General features: G+C 37.1%; 2 protein-coding genes across 4 annotated transcripts in view; both read left to right on the top strand.

Annotated features, from left to right (window-relative positions):
• The first annotated feature begins 2241 nt into the window (after window positions 1-2241).
• Window positions 2242-8817, top strand: LOC129450183 (growth/differentiation factor 5). The gene is made up of 4 exons (XM_055212739.2): window positions 2242-2787; window positions 3927-4539; window positions 4660-4743; window positions 4834-8817. The coding sequence occupies exons 1-4, from the start codon at window positions 2511-2513 to the stop codon at window positions 4961-4963; spliced, it is 1104 nt and encodes a 367-aa protein (XP_055068714.2). The 5' UTR covers window positions 2242-2510; the 3' UTR covers window positions 4964-8817.
• A 1044-nt stretch (window positions 8818-9861) lies between these two features.
• tspan5a (tetraspanin 5a) overlaps window positions 9862-25868 on the top strand; it is a 51077-nt gene continuing 35070 nt past the window's right edge. The window contains exons 1-5 of one of the 3 annotated variants that reach the window (XM_055212751.2): window positions 9862-10185; window positions 18994-19044; window positions 19176-19322; window positions 19770-19940; window positions 25179-25304. In XM_055212751.2, coding sequence (XP_055068726.2) covers window positions 10102-10185; window positions 18994-19044; window positions 19176-19322; window positions 19770-19940; window positions 25179-25304 — 579 coding nt within the window. In that variant the 5' untranslated portion in view covers window positions 9862-10101. The remainder of the gene's footprint in view (window positions 10186-18993; window positions 19045-19175; window positions 19323-19769; window positions 19941-25178; window positions 25305-25868) is intronic. The other 2 variants (XM_055212759.2, XM_055212768.2) reach the window with 2 other exon arrangements.

Raw genomic sequence — 25868 nt, forward strand, 5'->3', positions numbered from 1 at the left:
TAAATTACAAAGATACTTTGTGAGCATTATATATAATCATCAATCATTTTGCTCAAAGACTTGCTGATACTCTAAGTGTTTGTTCATAGTAACTAATGTTTTGATTATGGACTTTGCCTGAAATTGGGTGACTTAGGAGATAAACAATAGTAGCGACTGTGTTAACTGTGTTTAGCTTTGATCATTTATGTCCAATACAATACACTGTAAGAAGAAATGGCATCAGTGGTCACATATTAGTATCTCACAGGTTATATTGGTACCAAATATATACATATCTCTTCCTAAATAGTACATATTATGACCTTTAAAAGGGTACTGCAATGACAGGACCATTTTTCTGACAGTGCACTGTAAAAAAAACTCTGTAGAAATTACAGTAATACTGGCAGCTGTTTGCCAGTAACTTACTGTAGATTAAAATGTGTGTTATTTACTGGAAGTAGTTTGTTCAACGTTAAATAAACATTAAACATTAACATGTCTTTATCTTTACAGAATAAAACTAAAATAACAGCCTCATGCAGAGGATTCTGGGAAACAAAATCCTAAGGGAAAAAAACTGAAAAAGGTTGATGTGAATTTCTGGTTCCCAAAATGCTTTGCAAGAGGCTGTTATTGTTTTATTCTGTAAAGACAAAGACTTGTTAATGTTTAGTTTTTATTTAACTTTAAACAAATAACATACATTTAAATCTACAGTAAGTTACTGGCAAAAGGCTGCAGACCTGGTGGTAGGCCTACCCATATATACACCAGCAGTGTAGATTTAACACTGGTGATTTTGCTGTGCACATATAAATGACTGGATTGCGCATGACGTCACACTTGTGAAGCCACCGCGCCGCCATGTTTGTATACCCAAACGTTCTATTAAATCAATGGACGTTATCAGATTTTAATGATAAAACATCACTTTACTCGTCTTCGTTTTTATATTTGAAGTTACCCTGTACATTATTACAACAAAAACGTCCAAAGCATGTAAATAGTTATTTACTGAAAGTTGTACATTTTGCGTTTTAATCAGTTATACATTCATCTTTATTACAGTATCAGATCAAGACAGACCGCAGCATATTTAGTATTAATGACAATAAACGTGCTTATTCTGAAATCGAAATAAATAATCATACTTTGTACCGTATGTGCATGCAATAATTTGCTAGTTTTGTAATTATGTTGTAAACTTACAAGTTACCTAAACTTATTTAGAGAAATAACGCTGACCGTCACAGTGTAGCTGAATGTCAAAAAAAAACTTATTAACAAATGCAACAGACACACTCACCTTAACGTTTTTTTTATAAATCCATTATCCTGCCCGATTAAAACATAAACATTGCAAATAACACCAGAATTAACAAATAATTAACGTACACATATCCTAAAAATTAACCATGTGTAACTGATACGCTGTAAAGGGGATACATTTTGATCATGATTTTGAATGGAAGTCAATGACGCCCTCTGCCGGTTGGGTATACCAAGATGGCGGCTCGAACTCTGCGCTGGCTTCACCTCACGCAGTTACGTCAAGCGTTCTATGCACAATCCAGTCATTTAGATCAGTGTGTGCAGTGCACATCAAATATTTTACAGTGTGCAATACTCTTTTCTGTACCTGGTTTAAATTATAATGTTTCAGATTTCACTTGTGCATCTTTCACATTTATGCATTTGGCAGACACTTTTTTTTAAATTTACCTACAGTACATTTCATTAACATTTATTAACATTATGTGTGTTTATTGGGATCGAACCCACAACCTGTTGAGCTGCTAATGAAGTGCTCTACCAATGAGCTACAGGAACACAATTGGAAATAATTTTGATATATTTATTACAAATGTAATATATCCTTTTTTTATTTTTATTTTTATTATTGGTATTTAAAAATCTTCATAATAGGCATACTTACAAGACATTTAATTGTAAAGTAAAAAAAATTATCTACAAAAATATTTAATGTATCCTGCCATTGAATTCAACTTTGGCACAGATTAAGCACAATAGTATCTGGAACACACTGTTTTTTTTAAGGTACTGTGTACTGTGGCCTAAACGAAACTAAACAACAGTGACATCTATTGGTCACATCATGTGAACCCAAAGTTGCCCAAATAAAGTTATAACCAAGGGCTTGCATTTCAGACTTTATATGTGCCTGACGCACAGATGCAAATGGCACCATCTGCTTGAAAGTTACTTAATCAAATAAGTGTAAGGTATTCAAGCCTCAAACCAAAACAACAGTCTTCACGCTGCGCTACAGCCAGGAAAACCGAGAACACAATGTCTGTCAAATGGAGTGTGACATTCCCAAGGTTTTCTGTGGGAGAACAGCAATAGTTTTTTTTTCAGTGTTTGGCTGCATGGACTGTGAATCTTCCCCTCCCACTAATTACTAAGCAAAGGTTCTGCTGTCCTCACTGTTTGTTGATCTTGTTGTGTGGGTGAATCGGTGCTTAGCTTTTCTTAACTATTTTATCAGTTCTTCAGTTCACAGAATGGGTTACTTAAAATCATTTCTATGCTACCTGATTGCTCTTTTAGGCGTAGGTGGGACTCGTGGCTTTACTTTAGTGGACGATCTAGAAGAGGAATTGGAGCACAGAGACTTTAGCAAAGCTATTTTGGAGATGTTGCACATTAATAAAATGTCAACACCTCAACAGGCAAAGCCACACCCCTATATGAAGCAGGTGTACCAGACCCTGGATACACAGGCGAGAGATCTGAGTGATGCTGATGGGACTCTCGTGCAGAGTTTCCGGAGCAGTGAAGGTAAAATCATTATATTTTATAATAACAGTTAATACAACAGATTGATTTTCTACAGTTTTTTATTACCAACAATTGCCGTTTTTTGTTTATCCTGTCTCTAGATCATTACTTTTACTGTAAAAGAATATACAGTGGAGTCCAAACATCTAAGACAACTAGTCTTTTTGTTTCATATAATTTTCCAATGTTATATTGACATGTAATCGTATTTGTCCTTAGTTTGTTTTATTGACGCACTGTAAACAAAATTAATTTAAAAAAGTAATTACTTTGTTACCTTAATTCAATTAAAAAATATTAGTTGACACAAATTTTTAGTTGTTGTGCAAAAGTATCACAATTTATTTGTATAATATTTATTAAAGCATTGTGTGGAAATTTGACATGATGTGTATTATAAAGTAACTTTTTTGATTAGTTGTAACTTTCACAAATATTTTATTTTTAATTACTGTACAAAACATATACTGTAAATATCAGTGTTGGAGAAAGTTGCTTTTAAAAGTAATGCATTACAATATTAAGTTACTCCCCAAAAAAGTAACTAATTGCGTTACTTAGTTACTTTTCATGGAAAGTAATGCTTACATTACTTTCAAGTTACTTTTGCGTTATTTTTTCTTACTTGGCTGAAGCTTGATCTCTTTCAGGCCTTGCAGGTGTTTTTTATGATCGCAAAAAAAGCTCTGGCCTGCCATCTCCGTTTCTGACTCAAACTGTTCCCACTCAGACGCACAAAGTGCATAATTCTACGTTAATATGTTCAGTTTAATTCAGTACATTATATTATTTTTAAATTGAATTAATTAAACTGAAAAGTAACTCGCATTGTTTTTTTAAAAGTAACTCAAATATTAATGTGTACATTTATAAAGTAATGCGTTACTTTACTCGTTACTTTAGAAATATAATAATATTATGTAATGCGCGTTACTTGTAATGCGTTACCCCCAACACTGGTAAATATACAGTAAATGTAAAGAATATAAAGAGTGTGGTCTCTGACTTTTGGGCCAAATTGTACATAAACTGAAACCTGTTTTACCTTACACTTTAATAAGTAATTTTTTATATAATTTTAATTTTAAGTTATAAAAAAATTCTAGAAAGTTAAAACTTCTTCCTTTCTTTAAAAACAGACTCAAAGTATGGTACTCCAGGTTGGATCTGGTTCAACATGTCTCATCTAAGCCCATACATGAGAGTTGCGGAGCTGGTTCTGTTGAGAAAGACTCTTCACCCCGAGCCACTTAGTGTTACTGTCACAGTGCACAGTATTTCGGCAGAAACTGCTAATCTGAGCATTAGTGGCCCTCTTGTGGAGCAGTTATTGAGCCTCAACAAGCTACCTCCATCGGGCTACGATGTTTTTGATGTGACTGCTGCGATGACCAAAGACCTGCCCCATTCGGACACCCTGGGCTTTCAGCTGCGTTTTTGGGACGACAGTGGCAGCTTGGTTCTCCATGAGGCCCTCACACAGAGCCTCTACTGCCTGAACAGGAGCTCTCTCAGTCAGCCACTTTTGGTGGTTTACAGGACCAAATCAATGGAGCTGAATCAGAGGACCACTGAGGAGAGACCTGAGCCTAGGATAAGGCACAACTGTATGGTCAGCTCAGAATATGGCAAAAAGCAAAGGCATTTGAGGCATGCTGCCTGCAAACTGTATGTACGTCACATTAACCTTCATTCAAGCGAGCTGGGTCAATGGATCATACAGCCATCACATTTTAACATCAGTATTTGCAGGTATAGCACATGTCTACTGTTAGCGCATGACAATGATGAGCATGATTACATTAATACATGTGTATTTACTGATGTACTGTATATGAAACAACCAGATGTGTCATTTAAATCACTTTTTAGAGGAATCTGTTCAGAACAAATGTCACCATCATCCATGACTTTTCAGAGACAGGACAAGCATAGGGAAAATGCTTTACTTCAAAGGTAAGTCAACTTTACCCTTCCTTTACCTCCTTTACAGTTTTGGATACACATGTTTGTGACTTTGAAATTTTGTCATAATGCATTTTCTAGATCCAGCTGCGTTCCTCAAGGGCTGTCGTCTCTGCTCGTAATGTACAGCATTGACACTTCTGACATTATGATAAAGGAAATAAAGGATATCAGAGCAGAGAGATGCACATGTCTGCCAACTACTCAGTGAACATCCAATGCTATACATATCAAACACGTTTGTAGTTAATGGATTGTTAATCTGTTGATACTGTATCGAAAAACTGAGCTATGTACCCCCAGATCATCTTTATTATTATTATAGTAATTATAAGATTAAAGAAACGCAAACAATGTATCTTTTATTAACTTTCTTAGTATTCTTTATACAGTTAGGTCCATAAATATTGGGACAGAGGCACATTTTGTGTTATTTTAGCTGTTCACCAAAATGTATTCCAGTTACAGTGATATATTGAATAATGGCTTAAAGTGAACACTCTCGGCTTTATTTAGAGGATATTCACATCTAAATTGGCTGAAGGATTTAGGAATTACAGCTGTTTAATATGTAGCTCCCCGTTTTTAAAGGGGCCCAAAGTAATGGAACAGTTGACTTAAAGCAACACTATGTAGTTTCCATGTAAAAATGACTTACAGCTCCCCCATGTGGTTGAAAAGCGCAACAGTGCCTGGTATCAGACACTCTTCTGCAGGCTGTGTTTCCTACCCTCCATCGCCACTTTCAGAGTGTGCTTGTAGCAGCTAGGAGGCTGCTCAGGTTGCAGCAACAGTACAATTTGTCCAGTTAAAAGTTGTTCTATCACTGAAATAATTTTAGAGACATTATTTAAAGGTAAAAAAACTACATAGTGTTGCTTTAAAAGCTGTTTTATGGACATTTATTGTCTATTTTTTGAATCATTTCCTCATGAATAAAGCATGTTGGAGGTCTGGAGTTGATTGAAGTGTGGCATTTGCGTTTGGAATCTGTGGCTGTGAACCCACATCGTGTGGTTCGGGGGGATCTCCATGCAGGTGATGCAGACCATATTTGGGTTTCAGGGACACCGCAGGTCCATCAGAGAGATAGCAGGAACATTAAGAGTGGTCAGATGGACAATATGGTGCATTCTTACTGGAGAAGAATACACTGGTGAGCTCAGCAACAAACAAATCCTGGACGTCCGTGCCGGATAGCAGTGGTGGATGATCGCGTTATCCTCTCCATGATAAAGAAAAAACTTATCACGAGAAACGAAAAATGAATCTGGATGGTTCTGCCTTCTGTTACATCACCAAAAAACACCAGTGACCCAGTGCCTTAGGAAACCATGCATGGAAATGCAATCTCACTGCCTGAACAATATTTTACTGAAGGTGTTGTCTGCTGATGTCATGATGTTTTTGGCCTCTCTATCATTTCTATTCTCATTAGTCTTATACAGGTTGATATTAGTTTAATCTCTCCAAATAAAGCTTTTTGAGAGCTTGTCTGACTTTTTTGGAGTCTAATCTCCCCTTCCTATTCTTGTGGCTTTTGTATCTTGTGGTGAACCCTCTGTATTTCTCCTTGTAATATCTTCTCTTTATTGTTTTGATTGACAATGACAACTTTACCTCCTGTAGAGTGTTCTTCATTTGTCTGGACATTGTAAAGGGGGATTTCTTTATCATGGAGCGGATAATGCGATCATCCACCACTGTTGTCCTGTGTGGACGTACAGGATTTTTATGTTGCTGAGCTTACCAGTGTGTTATTTTTTGAGTCATGGTGTACCAGTTTGTTGATCTGGCGACTCTTGGTGTTCCTGCTATCTCTCTGATGGTTTTGTTGTGTTTTTGAGGCATAGATATGGTCTGTAACACTTGCATATATATATTGTGCAGACGTTTTAGGCCACCACCACCAGGGCTGCGTTTCCCGATAACGTTCTCTCTTAGCGCGCTACGAAGACTCTTAAGTTAAACCTTAACTACAGGTTTACCTTTTCTAGGCGTGTTTCCCGAACTGTACCTTAGCGAGTTTCTTAAGGTATACTTTCTTACGTACGACGTTACCAGGTGCTGTCCATGGCGATGGTGCTGAATAGGTTGATATCGATTGCTCGACAATCAATTGTTCACTTTATGTAATAGGTACTTCGCTGCGTTATCAGAGAGCGGTGTTATTTATTAAAGAAACATTTCAGAAATTGTTCAAGTTACATTTATTAGGAATATCTGGTAAAAATATTTCAAATTGCAAACAACTAAATATAAACCTTGTATATTTTATTTTATATCAAACCCATGCAAAACTCGCAACTTCATGTCCAAAAGTATAATGCATAAACTGCTTCAATGCATCCATTATTCCTTCACTTTAAAGCATAATTTATATTAGGGGTTCCCAATAAATGCGTTGCACAGGGAAATAAGGTGGGTCGTGCAAGTCACCTGGCTTGGCATTACACTTAAAATATAGAAAAACAAATTGTTGTTCATTAGTTCACGCGTTTATGTGTTTGGACACTGCGCAAGCAGCGCGTTTACAATGCGGATAACGCTTAATGGACGCATTTCTGGAGCCGCGCCTGTCTGTTAACCTTAAATATAACATAAAATATATATTATATGATATATAAATATATAGTATGATTGTTTTAGGTTTAAGCTTTGATTAGTTTTAATGTGGAAAATTTGTTGACCTTATATAAGCAATTATCAAGTGGAGCATTTTCTTTTTAATGTTTATAAAGAATATGGCATGCAGTTGCCTCAAAGTTATAAAACATTAAAAAAACTTCGATGCAAAGTCGAATTAACATCAATTATAATATTTAGGAAAATCAACAATTATGATTTCGTGATGAATGTGCTCCCGTGTGGCATGCAATTTTTTAACTTGATTTGTTTTATTTGCAGCTAAAATAGCCGGTAAACTAAAGATTTAACGTATATGAAATGCACAAATAAAATAGTAAGATTCGCTGTATAGCCTGCCATAGTTTCACCAACTCCTCCACCCAAAATCTTTTTTTAATAGTTTCTTTAGCCTGTAATAATAGTTTACAGCTGATGTTCCTTTGGAAAAAAATATTAAAAATCTAACAACCATCAGTGTAATAATGTCTAATTATGTGAATGTTTTATTCTTTAAATAAATAAAAAATGCCTAATTTAACACGGAGTGTACTTCAACTTTTTTTTAAACAGATATTTAGTTATATAGACTGCAATCTACACAAGCTTTTATCACAGTCATGGCCCCTAGCGGAGTCAAGTGGGATAAGGTAAAGCTAAGAGTGCTCCAGACCAACCTTCCGAAAGAACGACTTACAGAAGTGATACGTAACTAAGAACGTTTCGGGAAACACGTATTAACGATAAGGTACAGCTTAAGGTACAACTTAAGAACGACGTAGAGCTAAGAAGGTTTCGGGGAACGCAGCCCAGACTTTTAGTTTTTGAAGTTTTAATGTCCATCCATATTTATTTTTTAATCTATTTTCTTAAAATACAAACAGAAAATACAGGAAATATGTATAAAAAAATTAAAAATTAAATTTCAGGACTTAATGTCTTCTTTAGGCATCGTCAGTGTTTAGTGTGACCTCTCTTGGCACTAAACACATCTTGAGCGTTTTTGAGCAGAATTAAGTAAAAATACTTAATTAAAATTTAATTAGAAATTAGGATTTAATTTTATTTAGGTTTAAAAGATCCTGCAGTTGACTTCTATTGTTGAAGGGAAGTTTACCCTTAAAACTTGACACATCAGTTTACATTTTTACACAGTTTTTGATACTATATACACATTTCCTGTATTTTCTGGATTTATTTTATTAAAGAGACTGAGAAACAATTATATATGATCACTATAACATTGCAAAAACAACAAATGTGGGCATTTTGGGCCACATGATGTCACAAAAGAGCACATGTTTTCTAGTGAATATAGGACTTCTCCAATATAGCTTATAATTTACATGATCAATAAATAAATTGTAAACTGTGAATGTAATATATAGCAAAAAGCTAAAATTTTATAAAAAATTGACTGTTTATGGTGCTGAAAAATGACTGTTCTGTAACATAGCTGGTTACTGTACATTGTGAACAAACAATAACTGTTTTCACGGCAGTTAAAGGGTGGCCATCAACATTGTCATGTCCTTGTTTAGTGAGGAATAAGTTTGCAAGTTGTTCTTATAAGGGCACAAGCAAAGCAAATATTATCTTATATTGTCAGATGCCAGAAACAATAGCTCATCATCTATTTTATGCACCAGCACTCCAGCCTTCCCACTGTGGCCTCGCCTTCATGTCAAGGTAACCAGCTGCCCCTCAAGTGATCATACTAACCATTGCTTTTTAAAAGTTTATCTTCTTGTAGCTATATATTTGTTATGTATATAGATATGTTATTAAATATGCATAATCAATTGTTTTTAATACATAACATAAAAATATAAGAATTTTCTGTTAAAATAAAGTGCAGTATTCTCATATACTAATCTGTTGTGAAACATTTCTGGCAAGTGATCAGTTTTACCCGTCTTTTACCGCAAGTGACTATACAATTATGGTCATTCATACACGCCGTCGGTGTATGAATGTGTGCGTGAATGGGTGAAAGTGAGGCAAACTTGTAAAGCGCTTTGGATGGCCATAGGTCTGTTAAAAGCGCTATAGAAATGCAGTCCATTTACTATTAACCATTTACAATTAAAATGTTGTTTTTAAAACTTTTTCATTTAAATGTGTTAGCCGCATTTAAAAGATGTAATCATTTAAAACTTACGATTCTTGTAACATCATTCTGTGCATCACATAAGATTCAAGGCTGTGAGGTAAACTAAATACTATTGGCTATTTTAACAAGAGGCGGGACTACTCAATATCACACGCCCTCATTTTTTTATTTCTGTGAAAATAACATCAACGCAGGGGACAAAGCTGCACATTTAAAGCTACTTTAATGAGTCTTAAATATTAATGTAATATTTCTAAAGAATTAAAAATGTAGTATTGCTCGTAGCTGAGTTCGTGAAGGGTGGGGAATCGTGTTGAGATATTGGAGAAAGAATTGAGGCGCAACTGCTGATTGGTTCTCAGTGCTGTCAATCAACAGCAGCCATATCAAGTGTGCATAAAAAGCGGTGTGAAGTAAATGCGGTCGGTGTACGACGTGCCTTTATTTCGTGATCGAAAGCAGATTTCTCTTTGATTACAGACAGGCGCTGATGTTATACAGTTGCGCTGGTGGAGTTGGTGAACGTTATGTTTTCTTCATGTGGATAATAACAGTACTAGGACAGTTTCTCGAACGGAATAATCAACCTATACGCGTTTTATGTCACAATAATGATGTCTGGAAAGCATTACAAGGGTCAAGAAGTCAGCTGCTGCATCAAATACTCTATTTTTGGATTTAACATTATATTTTGGGTAAGAGCTTTGTGTTGTTACCATACCTCTTTGTTTATATGTCATCATTGCATGTGAATAAGGGTTAATTCGCTCTCGCAATAAATTGGGTTCCTTTGTTCGTTGTTTGCAATTGGAGAAATCGAAAGATCACTTGTCGGTCAGCATAAAGAAGCTTTCGGTTTGTGTCGTGTCACATGAAAATTTATTTGGGTTTGTGCATTTGACAGACAGACGCTGTGTTAGCTTCGAGCCCACAACCTCTGTGCTCCTACCACAATACCATTGAGCTACAAGAACACATCAGCAACACACAGTCTTGAAATATCAAATGAAATTTTCCGAAAAGCCATCCGTTTAAAGACAAGTGCGTCCTGCAGATAAGTTAATCCGCTTTCTCACAGAGGAGCAATGCATCTGATCTCAGCACAGCACTGTGACATTTACATTTATGCATTTGGCAGACGCTTTTATACAAAGTGCATTCGGGTTATGCATTTAAATCGCCAATGTGTTTTCCGAGCTCGAACTCGTTGCCAACACGCGTAATGATGTTTTAGAAATGGTATCAAAAATCACGTGGGTTCAAATTTTTAGGAACTTTCCATTACAAATATGACCATGGTTTCTTCCAAAACACGATATTTATGAATGTTAATCCAAACCTTTAGAAATTGACAGAGTAGGCATATGTCAAATGTTTTTGCTTCAACTTTTTGTATTCAATATACAATAACACATTTAGAAGCCTTTTCAGTAATGTAGTAACATAAATCTGTCTGTGGTATTTGGGTAGTGCATTTCTTAAAATTGTGAAATTGTTTTGGTAGCATTTCTGAATCCTTGATACATGTTTTTGGTATGTGTTACTGTTTTAGGATCTTAATAATTTCTATGAGATGTTGACAGTTTATTGCATGTGTTTTTACTAAAGTACATTCAAATGTGCTGCATCAGTAACATTGCATGTTTCACCCAAATCGTTGGTTTGATGAAGACTGAAAGGACATGACACAGTACACTAAATCAGGATTGATCAGGTCATTTCCTGTTATGATCTCACACTTGGTGCTTTACATTCTTGATTTGGGTCAACATCAAGAGGCTCAAACCATATCCATGCTAACGGATGAATACAAACTTTACAAAGCTCATAAACAAATTAAGGAGTAATTTCACTTATTGTTAAAGAATAGTGGAAGTGAATAATTATTTAATATATTACTAAATAACACACCCCTCAAATTATATATCCGACAGTGCACTCACATTTGCGAGTTTCAATTCCACATTGTCAAATGTGTCAAAGCACATCTTTGTTTCTGTTGGACATTTTACTGGCAGTACTACAGTATACGGGACATTTCCACTAAGGCATTATGTCATTTTCTTTACCTTCAATATTCAGTCTATGCTGGTCTTAATGGCAGCTTAGTAAACATGAATGAATTCAACTAAAAAGCTTGTGCGTTCACAATATGGTATCAATCTTTATTTGTGAAGCACATTTAAAAACAGCCGAGGCTGGTCAAAGTGCTGTACACAAAAAATTGTTAAAAATGAAAGTAAAACACTTATGATTTCTTGACAATAAAACATACAAATGCCAAGTGGTAGTACATTTACCATTCAAGTCAGGAAGTATTAAATGCCAAAGAGAAAAAAATATTTTTTCAAAGCAGACTTGAAGATGGAAATATAAAGATGTAAGCTGTTCCAGAGTTTTGGTCTTATGACCGCAAAAATCTTGGCACCTCTTTTTTTTTAGTCTAGCTGTATATTTTTTGCATGGCTTCTGTAAATAGTGTAAGAAACAATGAGGAGGAGGACGTTGAAGGTCTCAATCAAAAAGTAGTTTATTCAATCGAAGTAGTAGCAAAGTACATGAAGCACTCACGGTTCATTGGAGCTGGAGTGTGTTGGTTCTCAAAGTCTCATTTTGCTCCCATACTACGATTAAGAAAATATTACTTGAGGTTAGATTACCTCTATAATAATCCAGCCTTTAAGAGAGATGAGCTTGTTTTAACAGCTAAATTGGAGTTGGAGTGGATCTGTATCCAGGCAGACTATAATCTCTTACAATAGTGACATTAAGACTCATGTTTACACGCACATGGTTATTTTGAAAAACAAAGACATTTCCCTTCGTTGCGCCCTTCGTTTACACGCAAACGGAGAACTCGCCTCTGAATCCGATTCTTTCTAAAAACTCCAGCCAGAGTGGAGATTTGGAAAATCTTCAGTTACACGGTTGCATGTAAACTGAGAAGTTTAGGCAGCCAACGTCACAGTATGCGCTAGAGCTCGCACCTACGCCAAAAGTGCGACCTTGTTCAAAAGAGGAACTGGAAGTGATTGTTGCTGTTTTTGGGATTCTGATTGGCTTACGTGGGCATGGGACGGTTACGCCCACTGAGTGGCAAAAGACAGAGCGGCAGCATTTGAGTACAGCGTGACTTCGGCGAAAACATGGTGAAAACGTGTCGAAATGGGAAAAAGCTGTTGTGCGATAGACTGTACTAACAGATTAACAAGATTTCAGAGCTATCATTTTACAGACTGCCAAAAAAACACAGAAAGGAGTAATAAATTGATTAAATTAAATTTAAAGCGTAACTAAACCCCTGGTCAGAGCCTGACTCCACCCACTGGCAATATTTGAAAAATGCAAGAAAAGTGGGCAGATCCCAACGGAGATAGAGGGGACGAACTAAGCTCGTACCAAGCATGTGGTGAGATCGTAACGAGGGCGTGGTGAGCTTGAATCTGCTTACGTCACGAGTTACTTTTTGGACCCAACATCCAATAGGAAAATTCAACTGCAGTAGCCACCGTTCAACCTGAAGAGGGCAGCACTCAGACGTTTTTACACCATATATTGTAGTATTGAAACACTTTATATCCAAATGCCAAAAAACTTACTAAAATCAATGAACAGCACTAATAAACCATCATTCTTACAGATCATTAACTAAAAAAAGTTGGTTAAGGGTTTAGTTACTCTTTAATGTAATTGGGTATTAAGTAAATTTAAATATGCAATATTAAAGAATACACAGTGACAGTATAATTCTATGCTTTAGAATGTAGTGAAGTACATTTTTCCCCAAGACAAACACCCTAATAAAGCACAGATGCTTGAAAAATGTAACTATTGTAACTAAGTATTGTCCACCTCTGCTATCAAGTCCAACTAAACTTAAATTAAAGCTGATAATAGTCGGTTTTACTGGCATTTTCACAGCAGCCCCTATGAAAACCAGCCATTTTATTGCACGTGTTGCCATTCAACCGGGCGAGCTCTCGCGTGGTCACGTGGAAAAGTGACGTCAATGCATACCCTCTATAGTTCTTCGTCTACAGTGGATATTGAGTTTCTGCACGAGAGCGCCCTCTGGCATTTGGATGTAGCAGTAGTTCATCGTAATTCAGCATAGCAAGCATCATCGGCCGATATATCGGTGCACCTCTAGTCTAATATTAATACAATTACAAAAGCTTTTTAAAACTTGTATTGGTGCATCTAGAGTTTTTGCTTGGGTTTCAGCCCAGAATTTTCATTTTGGTGAATCACTAATAAAAATACAAATATGAAAATGTCTAAACATTGTCTAAATGTGGGTGTCATCTGTTGATTTAGGATAATAACTTGCAAATATAAAATCTAGATCTAATTTGCAGTTCTCTCATATGCTTCACCTTTGGCACAGCAGGTTGTTTTGATAATCATAATAGTGGGTATTTGTCCTGAATATGTTTTACCCCTTTACTGGCCTTCCATCTAATGACTAACCCTGGTGCTTACTGTATGTCATACATTTCAGATCATTCACGTTGTTAAAAGACTGCATTAACATAACTGATGGAATATCCGTTTATTCATGTATTAGTAGACAAATATGTAAGGGATAATGTAGAGGCAGCTGGTAGTTATCGGGTAATAAGCCCCGACAGTGTGATCAGGACCCGACGTGAAGCGGAGGGTCTTGTATCACACTGAAGGGGCTTATTTACCCGATAACTACCGGCTGCCTCTACATTATCCCGCTTATTACACGGCTACTTGCCACATAAGAAAAAAAACTGGACATAAATATGAATTTTAAACATTTTATTGGCATATTTGTTTTAAATTAACATTTTTATCTTTCCGCGAAACTTTGCACAGATGCATAAAATGATCGTAATACCTTATTAAGATCCTCTGCTTCATACTTGTCTGTCTCCATTTTTTTCTCCTTTAGCCAGTCTTTGAGAAGTTTAATGCCCATTCTGTATTTTTTTGTGTGTTGGCTTTGTAGCTGTCATGATCTATTTTGTCAAGTTCAGTCTCAGTAAGCTTTCTGTGTCTTGTCGTTGTTCGTTCTTCTATCCACTGTTTAAATGTTTTGTTTTTTCCGTACATGTTAAAATGAATGTCAAAATTTTCCATTCTTAATTGTGGTTGTCCAGTGTTTGTCACAAGATGGCGCCAAACAGAAATCTTTGTTGGCGCGGAGGGATTTAAAACATACAAGTAGCACCAGCTATGCGTTATTACTTTGGAGCGGTTATTATTTGAAAAGAACGAACCTGCAAATGTCTCAACTGACCAATCAGAATCAAGCATTCCAGAGAGCCGTGTAATAAATAGAGAGATGTGTGTACAGCTTTAATATCCTAAAACAACACACAGGGGCGGTTTCCAAGACAGGGATTAGACCAACCGTCCAAACCAAAAACAACTTGCACTAACATGTCTTAAAATACATCAGTTCTTTTTGTTTTGCCTCAAAATGCACACAAGTAATGTTTTAGTAAGGCATGTTTGTTAAAACTAGTTATATTTCCTAATTAAATTAAGGCCTAGTCCTGGCTTCAGATAATCCCTGTCCGGGAAACTGCCCCACAATGATTTAAGTAGCTGCATGTTTCCGTTTTGCTCTCTAAGTTGGATGGATATTATGAATAGAAGCTTTGAATGCCAAAGAATTTCCAAAAAACAGAATTGTCCCTCATGGATCAGTCTCAGTCTATTTTTGAAACAGTTTTGTAAGTGACTAGAGATGTTGTTGTTTATTCATTTTTTTATGAACTGCTTCAATTAACTAAAAGAGAACTGTGATTTAACTATGTACATTCCTTCTATCTATGTTGTCTTCATATTTTTATTTTAAGGAATGAAAATTTAACAGAAGATGCCAAGCAAGGTTTCCTTCTTTAACCAGAAATACCAATTTATAAGAACATATAGCAACATCATAACTACTTTATTATGAATTATAATGAGATTTGGAAATACATGTCCACCAGCATAACGCCAGCATTGATTTCATATTTTCCAGCAGGGACATCTTTTCAAATATGCATGAACTGCTATTGATATATGTGTAAAAAAAAGTATTTTTAGTAAGAAAAGTACTGTATTGTATGTGGGTGACAATCACATTACTGTTACCATGAGTATTCACGGACACAAGGGCCCTTGTGTGAGCCGTTGTCCCAGCACTGCAGATGAAAAGATGTAGCATTACAAGAAAGTAACAGGACTTGGCAAAATGTAGCCATGACTGTTGTTTTGAATCGTGAATTAAATGCTGGGAATTTTCCAGTGACTGGACAAAAGGTCCTGATCCCTTTGAAAATTACTGTTCATTTAAAGAGCACCTATTTAAACCGATTTACGAATTTAAATTACATTTCCTTTGGTGTTATGTTAACAAAATGCAATTATCATTAATTGTTATCATTTCCAACTTGCATCTTTTTTCTTGTACTACAATGAACACAAGGATTGTAGGCAACAATTTATTTCCTCGGCCGTCGCGGCCAGTGACTTCTTTTCTGAGGGGCGCGAATTCAAAATGTGTTTGTCATGTGTGTTGCTCATCATTTCAAAATATGTGTTCATTGCATCATGTGAACCATGTGCCTCATGTGTCTTGTCAAAATACATGCCTGCAGCACACACGTTGATCGACTAAATACATGTTGTGATGAGCTTCGCGTCGTGTGCTCTCGAAAAAGTCACAGGCCACCACTGTTCCTTGGCTAGTTGACATAATAATTATTCAAATTATTAGTCTAACAGGCCGTCAGGGCAGCACTGATTTGGTGACATTTACAGTACATTAAAACATTAGAATAGGTGAAGAAAAGTAACCAATCCATGATTGGAAACACAGTTTAGAACAAACAACAATCTGTTACATCCTGCTCAAGCCAAACTGGTAAAGTTGATCGATCAGTTTGGTCATCTGTTTTTTTTTTATCAGATTCGGCTCGTATTTATAATGTAGTAAAGACGAGATAAACTCCTGTCAGCATTGCATTGTAAGTATAGGTCGACCGATATGGGGTTTCTTATGGCCGATACCGATATTAAAAAAGCTGTATGGCCGATATGACAAAAAAATGTTAACACCATAAATAAGAAACAAACAGAAAATTTGTGAAATTAGAAAAACATTAGTTATGCATAACAGTTCTAAATATACCCTTTAAAGTACTTAAATCATATTTACAAGACATAATTAATGTGGATCAGACCTCTTATGGTACTATTTGAATAAGTGTGTTGAACTAGTGTGGTGTTGTGTGTGTGACATAACATAACGCCATTTTAAAGTGAATAATGATTGGTCATTACTGTCTGTCAGACTTTGGCTTTACATTGAGTGACACTGTCTTTTTTTACAAACATCAAATTTAAGTAACAGAGAAATTTACTGGACGATAAAAAAATTGTCCAATGCTGAAAAAAACTCAAATATCGGCCAATATATCAGCCTTTGCAATATATTGTCCTATCACTAATTGTAAGCTAATCTTCAAAACATGAGGAGCGTCACATTTCTGTCTGACATCAGATGTATTCGGGCCAATACACTTGTCCTCAAAGTTGATGTGTCAGAGCATCTCCAAAACTGCAGCTCTTGTGGGGTTTTCCTGGTCTGCAGTGGTCAGTACCTATCAAAAGTGGTCTAAGGAAGGAATTTAAGAGGTGAACCGGCAACCAGGTCAGAGCTGGTCAGAACCAGTGCAAGGCTCATCAATGCACATGGGGGGCTGTGAATGAAGCACAATATGCAATATACACTGAGACAATGGCTGAAGCAACACAAACAAGTCTGCTATGTATGTGGTCCGATCCAACAGACAGGCTACTGTACACTGTAAAAAAATCCGTAGAAATTACAATGTTATTGCAGCTGGGTTGCCGGTAATTTATCGTAGATTTAAATTTATGTTATTTACTGGCAAGAGTTTGTTCAAAGTAAAATAAATTTTTAAATATTAACAAGTCTTTATCTTTACAGAATAAAACTATACAATAACAGCCTCATGTAAAGCATTCTGGAAACCATAAATCATCAACCTTTTTCTGTTTTTTTGCTTCAGATTTTGTTTCCCAGAATGTTTTGCTTAATGCTGTTTTTTAGTTTTACTCTGTAAAGACAAAGACTTGTAAATGTTCATTTAACTTTGAACAAAATGTTGCCAGTAAATAACATAAATTTAAATCTACGGTAAATTACCGGCAAAAGGGGGGCCTACACAATATTAGGCAGATGGTCATAATGTTATGGCTGATCGGTTTATATTTACTGAGGCAAATTAATCCAGTAGATGAAGAAATGCACTTTATGAACTGCCTTAATTAAATGATGTAATAATTAAAATATATAGTGTGGTCATTTTATAAATGCAGTAATATCATAAATTTACATTTGAAATGTTTTCCTCTTACTAAAGATTTTGTGAGCGAATGTCAATTTGCCAGATGTCTAGTCAGTAGGGTGGTCCTTATTTTTCAATTTGTTAAAGTTCATGCTCTCACCCCACCAATATGTTTGAATAAATAAATAAAAAATTGGGCACCATTTTTCAATATTAATTAATATTTAGAGGTTGCACAAGACCTTTGTAGTTTAACACATTCGCGTATTATGTGATCCTTTGTGCTAGCATGTATAATTGTTAAATAATAATATATAATAAATATGGACTTATTTGACCATGCTCCATGCGATTAAAAGTCCTGTTTAGTTGTGATATGTCTTTCAAAGCAAGAAAGCTTCAATGTGAATGAAGCACAATAAACAATATACACTGAGACAATGGCTGAAACACGAAGCAAGTCTGCTATATGGTTACTCGGATCAGAAATAACTGAAATAACTGGAACAAAGTTACCCTCCAAGAAGCAGGTTTTATGTGTGTTGTGCGTTTTTAAATGGTACAGTTTTTGCAAAAATATTTGATTTCGGAAATATTCAAAGGCTTTGAGCAACCTCTAGATATTGTAGGAAAAATTCAAAATTTTGCACAGTGTGTTTTATTGATATGCTAACACATTTAGGGGGTGAGAGTTGAACATTTAAAAAAATTGACCCATTATAAGGACCACCTTACTGGTCAGATGTCTTCACCATGTAAGACTAGAATACAGAAACAGTCAGATTGACACAGTTTGAGAGAGAGCAGAATTCGTGTCTTACATCCACTAGTTAGGCCTTATTTTTTCGTTAAGTAAATGACAAAAGAAAAAATGCTTGTCATCTGTTTATCCCAGATGTTTACTATTTGGACTTTATGGGGGGGGGGTGTTTTGCACTGGAAAGATTGCTGTGTACTCTGCCAAATACCATTCTTGCTTTATCTGGTGATAGATTCCTGTTTATAGTCCAGAGAAAAACACCCAGACCATAAAAAACCCTGAAAAGTTTAATGCAACTTTTCAACTAAATGTTTCTGACGCAACTCGTGCCTCTTCAAGTTGCTTTTTTTGGAATGTGTGTATATCACATTTATTAAGAGTGATGTAATATCCCTCTTGTTTTGTAGTTGGTGGGAGTGGCTTTCCTTGCAATTGGATTGTGGGCATGGAGTGAGAAGGTAAGAAAAACTATATTTACAATCAGTTTATTAATATCCAAGGGAAGCTGAGACCTTTTGTGTTCTTCATATTTGCAGATTTGTGCTAGTTTAAAGCTAAACCACACTCTTTGCCACTTTCTGATCCTCAGGGAGTTCTCTCTAACATCCACTCCATCACTAATATGGGTGGATTTGATCCGGTGTGGTTGTTTCTGGTAGTAGGATTTGTGATGTTCATCCTGGGTTTTGCTGGCTGTATCGGTGCCCTGAGGGAAAACACATTACTGCTCAAATTTGTAAGTTTTGAACTTCAGAGAAAGGAAGTACTACATTTATAGAGTGATGCATTTATCCCTGAGATAATACATGCTGTCGTAGAGATACACTAATGGACTGAGACTGTCTTATCTCAGTCATGTTGATGTTTACATTGTTACAGTATACTCACATGGGTTGAAGGCAGATTAGAATTTCACATATTGGTTTCATAGCCATTATAATATTTTCATTTTAGTTGGCACCTGTTGATGAGGGGAAACATTAAACACATAAATACAATATATTTTTACTAAGTAACATTTCCAATTAAAACCAAACGTTGGTGTCTTGTAAAGACCTGCCAATATACTGTCATCAATTACACACCACAATGTGAGAAATATGTTTTTTTTAGTTTCACAAACCTAAAATAAAAAATCTCCTTAATGTGATAATATAATAAAGCATATTTGTCGCTTTTCCAGTTTTCTGTGTTTCTAGGGATCATCTTCTTTCTGGAGTTGACCGCTGGAGTCCTGGCCTTTGTCTTTAAAGACTGGATTAAGGAACAGCTCGACTCTTTCATAACCAAGAACATACAAGCCTACAGGGACGACATTGATTTACAGAACCTCATCGACTTTACTCAGAATTATGTGAGCATAAATAAAAACATTCAGTAACATTTCATAATAAAGTTTTGTTAGTTAACATTAATACATGCATTAACTAACATGAACAAACAATTAACAATATACTTTTTCAGCATGTATTAATTAATTCTTGTTAATGTTATTCAGTTATTCAGTCTTACGGCGATTATGCTTAAAGGTGCAGTGTGTAAATTTTAGCGGTATCTAGTGGTGAGGTTGTGAATTGCAACCAACGGCTCAGTCCACTGCTCACCCCTGGCTTTTGAAACACATAGAGAAGCTACTGTAGCCACCAGCGGACAAACAGGTCATCGTCTGAGACAACTTAGTAAGAAAGTTTGTCCGTTAAGAAACATGGTGCCCCAAAATGGCGACTTCCATGTAAGGGGACTCTCTGTGTATGTAGAAAAAACATCTCATTCTAAGGGAATAAACACATCATTCATTATAAAAGGTCTTTATGCACACTTGATAATATGGTTTTGTATATTATTTTGCATTTCTGTCAAGAGATCCTTCTAAAAATGACACACGGCACCTTTAATAAACTGAATGTGTGGGGTCACGTAAATGCGTAAATTGGTTTTCTTTTATTGGGGAAAGACCATAAAGGGTGTAAGCAAAAACCGTTCACTTTCAGTCCATGAATTGCAGAGTTTCCCGCAGAAAATGTGATAGTTAACGTGGTAAGGTTGGGTGGGTGGGCGTGGCCTGTGTGTGGGGCAATCAAAGGGGCGTACGATGAAAATGAAATATTTTTATAATAAACACTCAAATAAAACTTAATTTTTAACAAACTATGACAGAAAATGAACACATACTAGATTATTAATGAATTAAATGTTTTAACAGATACCTCTAACGGAAATAGCTGCGTGATTAAGTGAAACTAAAGGGTTAATAAAGACAAACTGAAGCAGATGTTGTAGAACGTCTGGCGAACGATGATAGATAGCGCGTAGATTGTAAAAACTGATTGTTTCCCACTATTTTTTACACTATCTTAAAGGAGTGTAACTACTGTAGCATGTAAATAATGCACATAAATAATGTGAGCAAGAGCGCGCAACAATTATATTGAATCAACAGGCACGTGCAAACTAGCTAGCAGGTGAAGAACTCAACATTAAAATCACCTACTTCAAATTTCTAAGAACTATAGACTAAATAATAACAGGCTTAAATAAACATAAGTCCACTTTATCCAGCCAGTGACGGACCACGTCTTTCTCTCATTTCGGCCATGTGGCGCGCATACCCGCTCGCGGTGTGAAGCGCATCCGCGCTATTCTCTGAGATACACTTGACGGGCTTTTGGGCAGCTGATTTTTTTTTTTGATGACCTAGTTAAGGCGGTAGGGTGTCCCAGCTTAGGTGGGCCGCCCGAACTGCAAAGTGCTGCCTGAATTGGGAACTCGCTTACGGCGCATTCACATGGGGCATCAGCGTTAACGCTTCCCATTCACTTTTAATGGGTGACGTCATGTGTTGCCGAACTGAATTGTGGATCCGTAGGCGCCGCGTCAGTGCCGTTGCTCGCGGCAGAAGTTGAAAATTTCTCAACTTTTCAAGCGGCAATGCGTGCGTCAGCCAATCAGATCGCCTTATGGAAATTACCTAGACAGAGCCAGCCAATTACGTTTATGTAAGAACGGAGCATGTCTAGCGGCCACTGTGATTTGCTGTTGGCCACGCTTCAGACAAGCCTTCCGTTAAGCGTTGACGCTTGCGCCCCGCGTGAATGCGCCGTTGGAGAGACCAATCTGCTTCGTCTACTGCATCGGTGCTCTTTTGCTTCGGAGCCGAGCGCTCTGCTTAACCAGAAGTGTGTGTGTACTGGGAGCTGTTTCTCTCTCTGCTATTGCTGATCTTTGGTGTTTTACAAGAATTAAATTTTTTACAGCATCTCTGCCTGGTTTTTATCATCGAGTGTGCCGTGGCCATTTCCCCTGTGTGCCTCATTGATCACAACCAGAGTTTTCTCTAAAAGAGCTTGCGCTGGCTGATTTGAGTCCCGTGTACACGGGTGCGTCAGCGTCTTTTTAAAGATGTCTTTCCACTAGGGCTGGGCGATTTGACCTAAAATCAAAACCTCGGTTAATCTAACTTTTGACATCGGTTACGATTAATAAACGATTATTTTTTTGCCTCATAGTTCACTGACAAGGTTGGAAAGTTTAGGGCACACCTTAAATCAGCCTGCAATGCAATTATTCACATTTTTCCCAAAATAACTGCATTACTGAAAAATATTAAATAGACTTAACTCTATGCAGATGTTGCATGTCATTATGTACAATTGATGAAACTTTCAGAATGGGAAGTTATGAACCAAAGAATCATACAACCCCCATGACTAATTATAGACATAAGACACATACATAATAAGTTGTATCCAGATAGCATATTGTAATGAGATGAGTAGGGCAAAATACATACTTGGACTGTATCCTTTACACGTTTCTTGTATTCAATCCATTTTTTCTTAACTGGGCACTGATGTCTAAGACATTTATTCTCATCTGTAATGCTTTTGGTGTTAATGTAGACTAGAAGTTCTCCCGTTCTCTCTCTCCGTCATCTCTGAAGTGTCTAATTAAACTCACGCGGGCGCGTCTTTTCGCGGTTTTGAGTGAGTGAGATGTGATGACATTACCCGGGCTGCTTAGAGACCCATCGGTAGATTAAACTGAGCGGGCGTGCGGTAAAAACCCGATCGCGCATTTCGTATTTTTGTCACAGGTGCCTGCACATTCGCGAGTACTTCTTAAAAAAAGTACTGTGCTTCTTTTGGGCACTAGATGATCCTGCTGCTCAGTTAAACAGTGTTTGAGTTCTCCTCCATGTTTCGCTATGCCACTGACAGGACGGGGCGGAGTTACGCAACATCACACGCAGCAGTTTGTTTTTAAAGGGAAAGTATTAACAGGATTAAAAACCGAAATAACCGACATGATAAAATAATGTCGGTTAGAGGTTCTGAATTTCGGTTTCGGTTATTTTTCGATTAATCGCCCAGCCCTACTTCTGGGTGCGGCCAGTATATTGCTCCTGCGGATGGTCACAACCGCTGTCTCGTTTGTTTGGGCATTCAGCACGCTAAGGTGGCCCATTGCGGATCTGAGGACATGACTTCAATATATTAAAAAAACGTGGAATTCCCATCCCAACGCCTCAGACCGGCATGACACAAATGGGTTGAGATCTCTGAAAACTCTGATCCTGCTTTCATTAGCCTCGATTAAGAGGGTAGGGGACCGGCACGCGTTTTCAGTCGACAATTCTTGCCTACAGTTCCCACAACTCTATTCAAGGATCAGGTGGTGAACCTGCAAGCCCTACCCCTGGAGGAGGCAGACCCAGCCTTCGCTTTGATGTGGGCTGTTTGCACTCTGTGACTGTACATGGACCGAACACAAAGTTTTAGGACCTCAGAACAGCTCTTTTACGGAGGACAGCAGAAGGGAAAAGCTCTCTCAAAGCAAAGGATGTCACACCGGATAGTGGACTCTATTGCCCTAGCATATAAGAAGCAGGGCATGCCCGCTCAAGCTTAGGGCGCACACTACTAGAAGCATAGCATCCTCTTGGGCATTGGCTCGTGGTGCTTAGCAGACGATACAATTTGAGGTATCGGTACATCGATTTTTATCTCTAGCGATCCGAGGCAGGGCTCGAAATTGCGACCATTTTGGTCGCATATGCGACCGAAATTTAATCTGTGCGACCTTAAAATATATTTGGGAGCATTTGTGCGACTGCCCATTTTGTTGTGACGCGAGGTGATTGTGATCCTGCGTGCTGGCGCTGTCCCAGGTTCAGTGTTCTCTCCAACGATACATAACCAATCAAATTTCACCATTAAGTTCTTGCGTTTAATGAAGACCGCAGATTGGCTAATATGAGCGTCAGTCATTCCTTGTTGCCGTGAAGCGCGAAAATGTGAAAAGACGAACGCGTCGCGAGCATGACGAGAGCGAGCCGATTACAGCCAAGGTTATTACTGTATTTTTTGACGACGATCCGAATTCAAATGTAACTCCACCACCGGAAAATACGAGTTGACGTTAAACCTTTCAGAGAGAGTGGCTTAAAGATTTCGAGGGTCTCCGTTATGAAAATGTAACTTACTGTGTTTACTGTAAATCCTGTAAAACGGTGTTAATGGCGGAATCAAAACATTTTAAGAGCCAGACGTACCTTGCTTAAACATGGCGAAAGTGCCAAAAATACAAGACGTGTCATGACAAATGTGTTTATTATTGACGGAGACACCGAGCTGTCTGTCAAAGTGTGTTTGATGGTGTATTTGCGCATGCGCTGGTGAATGGACATTCGACAAACGTCCATGTTGCTGTGGAATACGACAATGCTGATGGTATGTTTTTGTTGTATTTTTGAAAACATTGCCTATTTAGTAGTAAAAGCATCCTGGTAATGCAGTTATCAATACCAATATATATTAGCCTTCTATATTAGGGTCACTTTTGTAATGTCACAATTAATCAGTGTTTTACGTGTTTGCTAGATTTTCTATGTAATCTTAATCATGTTACCTGTAATTGTTAAATTATTATTGCTGCAATACTATTTCATCAGCATTTGGGTATTAATTTAGGAATTTATGCAGCAAAAAATTAAATAAAATAAAATAGAAGACCAACTTTTAAATGCTGGCCATAGGACGTGTAAAGCCCGGTGGTGGTGTTTTATTTTTAATAAAATAAATCTATTAACATTTACATTGTAGTTGTGGTGCTTTTAAATTTTTTGATGGATGCGCCTAAATTTTTGCTGGTGCTCCTTACTCTAAAGTTGGGAGCACCAGTGCTACCAAATAAAATAGTTAATTTTGAGCCCTGCGAGGCATCGATTCATATTAATGTTTTGTTACACCCCTACTCGATATGCAGCAAAGACCTGGCGTTTATTCCATGTCAGAATTGCCACCTAAGAAAGTTAATGGAATGCGGCTTCCGCAGCATCCCCTGCTACCGCCGAAACGTGTACGCTTCCCAGTGTTGTCTAATTGTCCTGAGTGGATTATATCGGAACAGCAGTGACCGGCCTTCTCTACATATTGCCCTGTCCCACCTACTCTAAAACAAGGGCACTCGACCACAGGTGTTGATTAGGTGTTAAAAATATTCATTTATGAGAATGTTCAATTGTAATAAAACAATGCGGTATTAATCAATTTAAAATGCTGATTTAAGCCCTGATTCTTTGTTTTATTCAAAGTGGGCATGCTGTGGTGTGTTTGGACCAGATGACTGGGACCAGAACATCTACTTCAACTGCACAAAAGAAAACCACAGCCGAGAAAAATGTGGCGTGCCCTTCTCCTGTTGCCTAGATAATTCAACGGTAAAATACTTTTCTACCTTTTCTAAAAAGGTTTCTACCACATTGACCATTTTATTTTAATGTCATGTTTTTCACTTGTTCACTTGTACCATAGTATGCTTTAAAGCAGTGGTTCTCAAACTTTTTCCGCGTGCAGCCCCCCTTGTGTACGGTGCATTCCTTCATGGCCTCCCCAAAGAAAATTTATGACAAAAACTGCTCTAAAATTTTACATTTTAATTAAACAAAACATATTAAGTTATACAAAGTAGTGCTGTTGGTTAGTAGCCTTATTTTTTTTTAGGTTTAATTACACAGAATTCATGATAAATGAATGTATTTTATAAAATGTCATAAAACTGGGGCCCCCTGCCACCATCTCGCGGCCCCCCTGGGGGCCCCGGACCCCAGTTTGAGAACCACTGCTTTAAAGTATGGTGCTTTATGATACTTGTTTTCTCACTTCCAAGCCCTTAAAGGGATAGTTCACCAGAATAAATGGAGATTCTGTAATCATTAACCAAACCGATCAGGAGCCCTATTGACTTTCATAGCATTTTTACAATGGATGTCAATGGGGCCTCT

The sequence above is a fragment of the Misgurnus anguillicaudatus genome, chromosome 21, assembly GCF_027580225.2.
Source record: "Misgurnus anguillicaudatus chromosome 21, ASM2758022v2, whole genome shotgun sequence".
Classification (NCBI taxonomy): domain Eukaryota; kingdom Metazoa; phylum Chordata; class Actinopteri; order Cypriniformes; family Cobitidae; genus Misgurnus; species Misgurnus anguillicaudatus.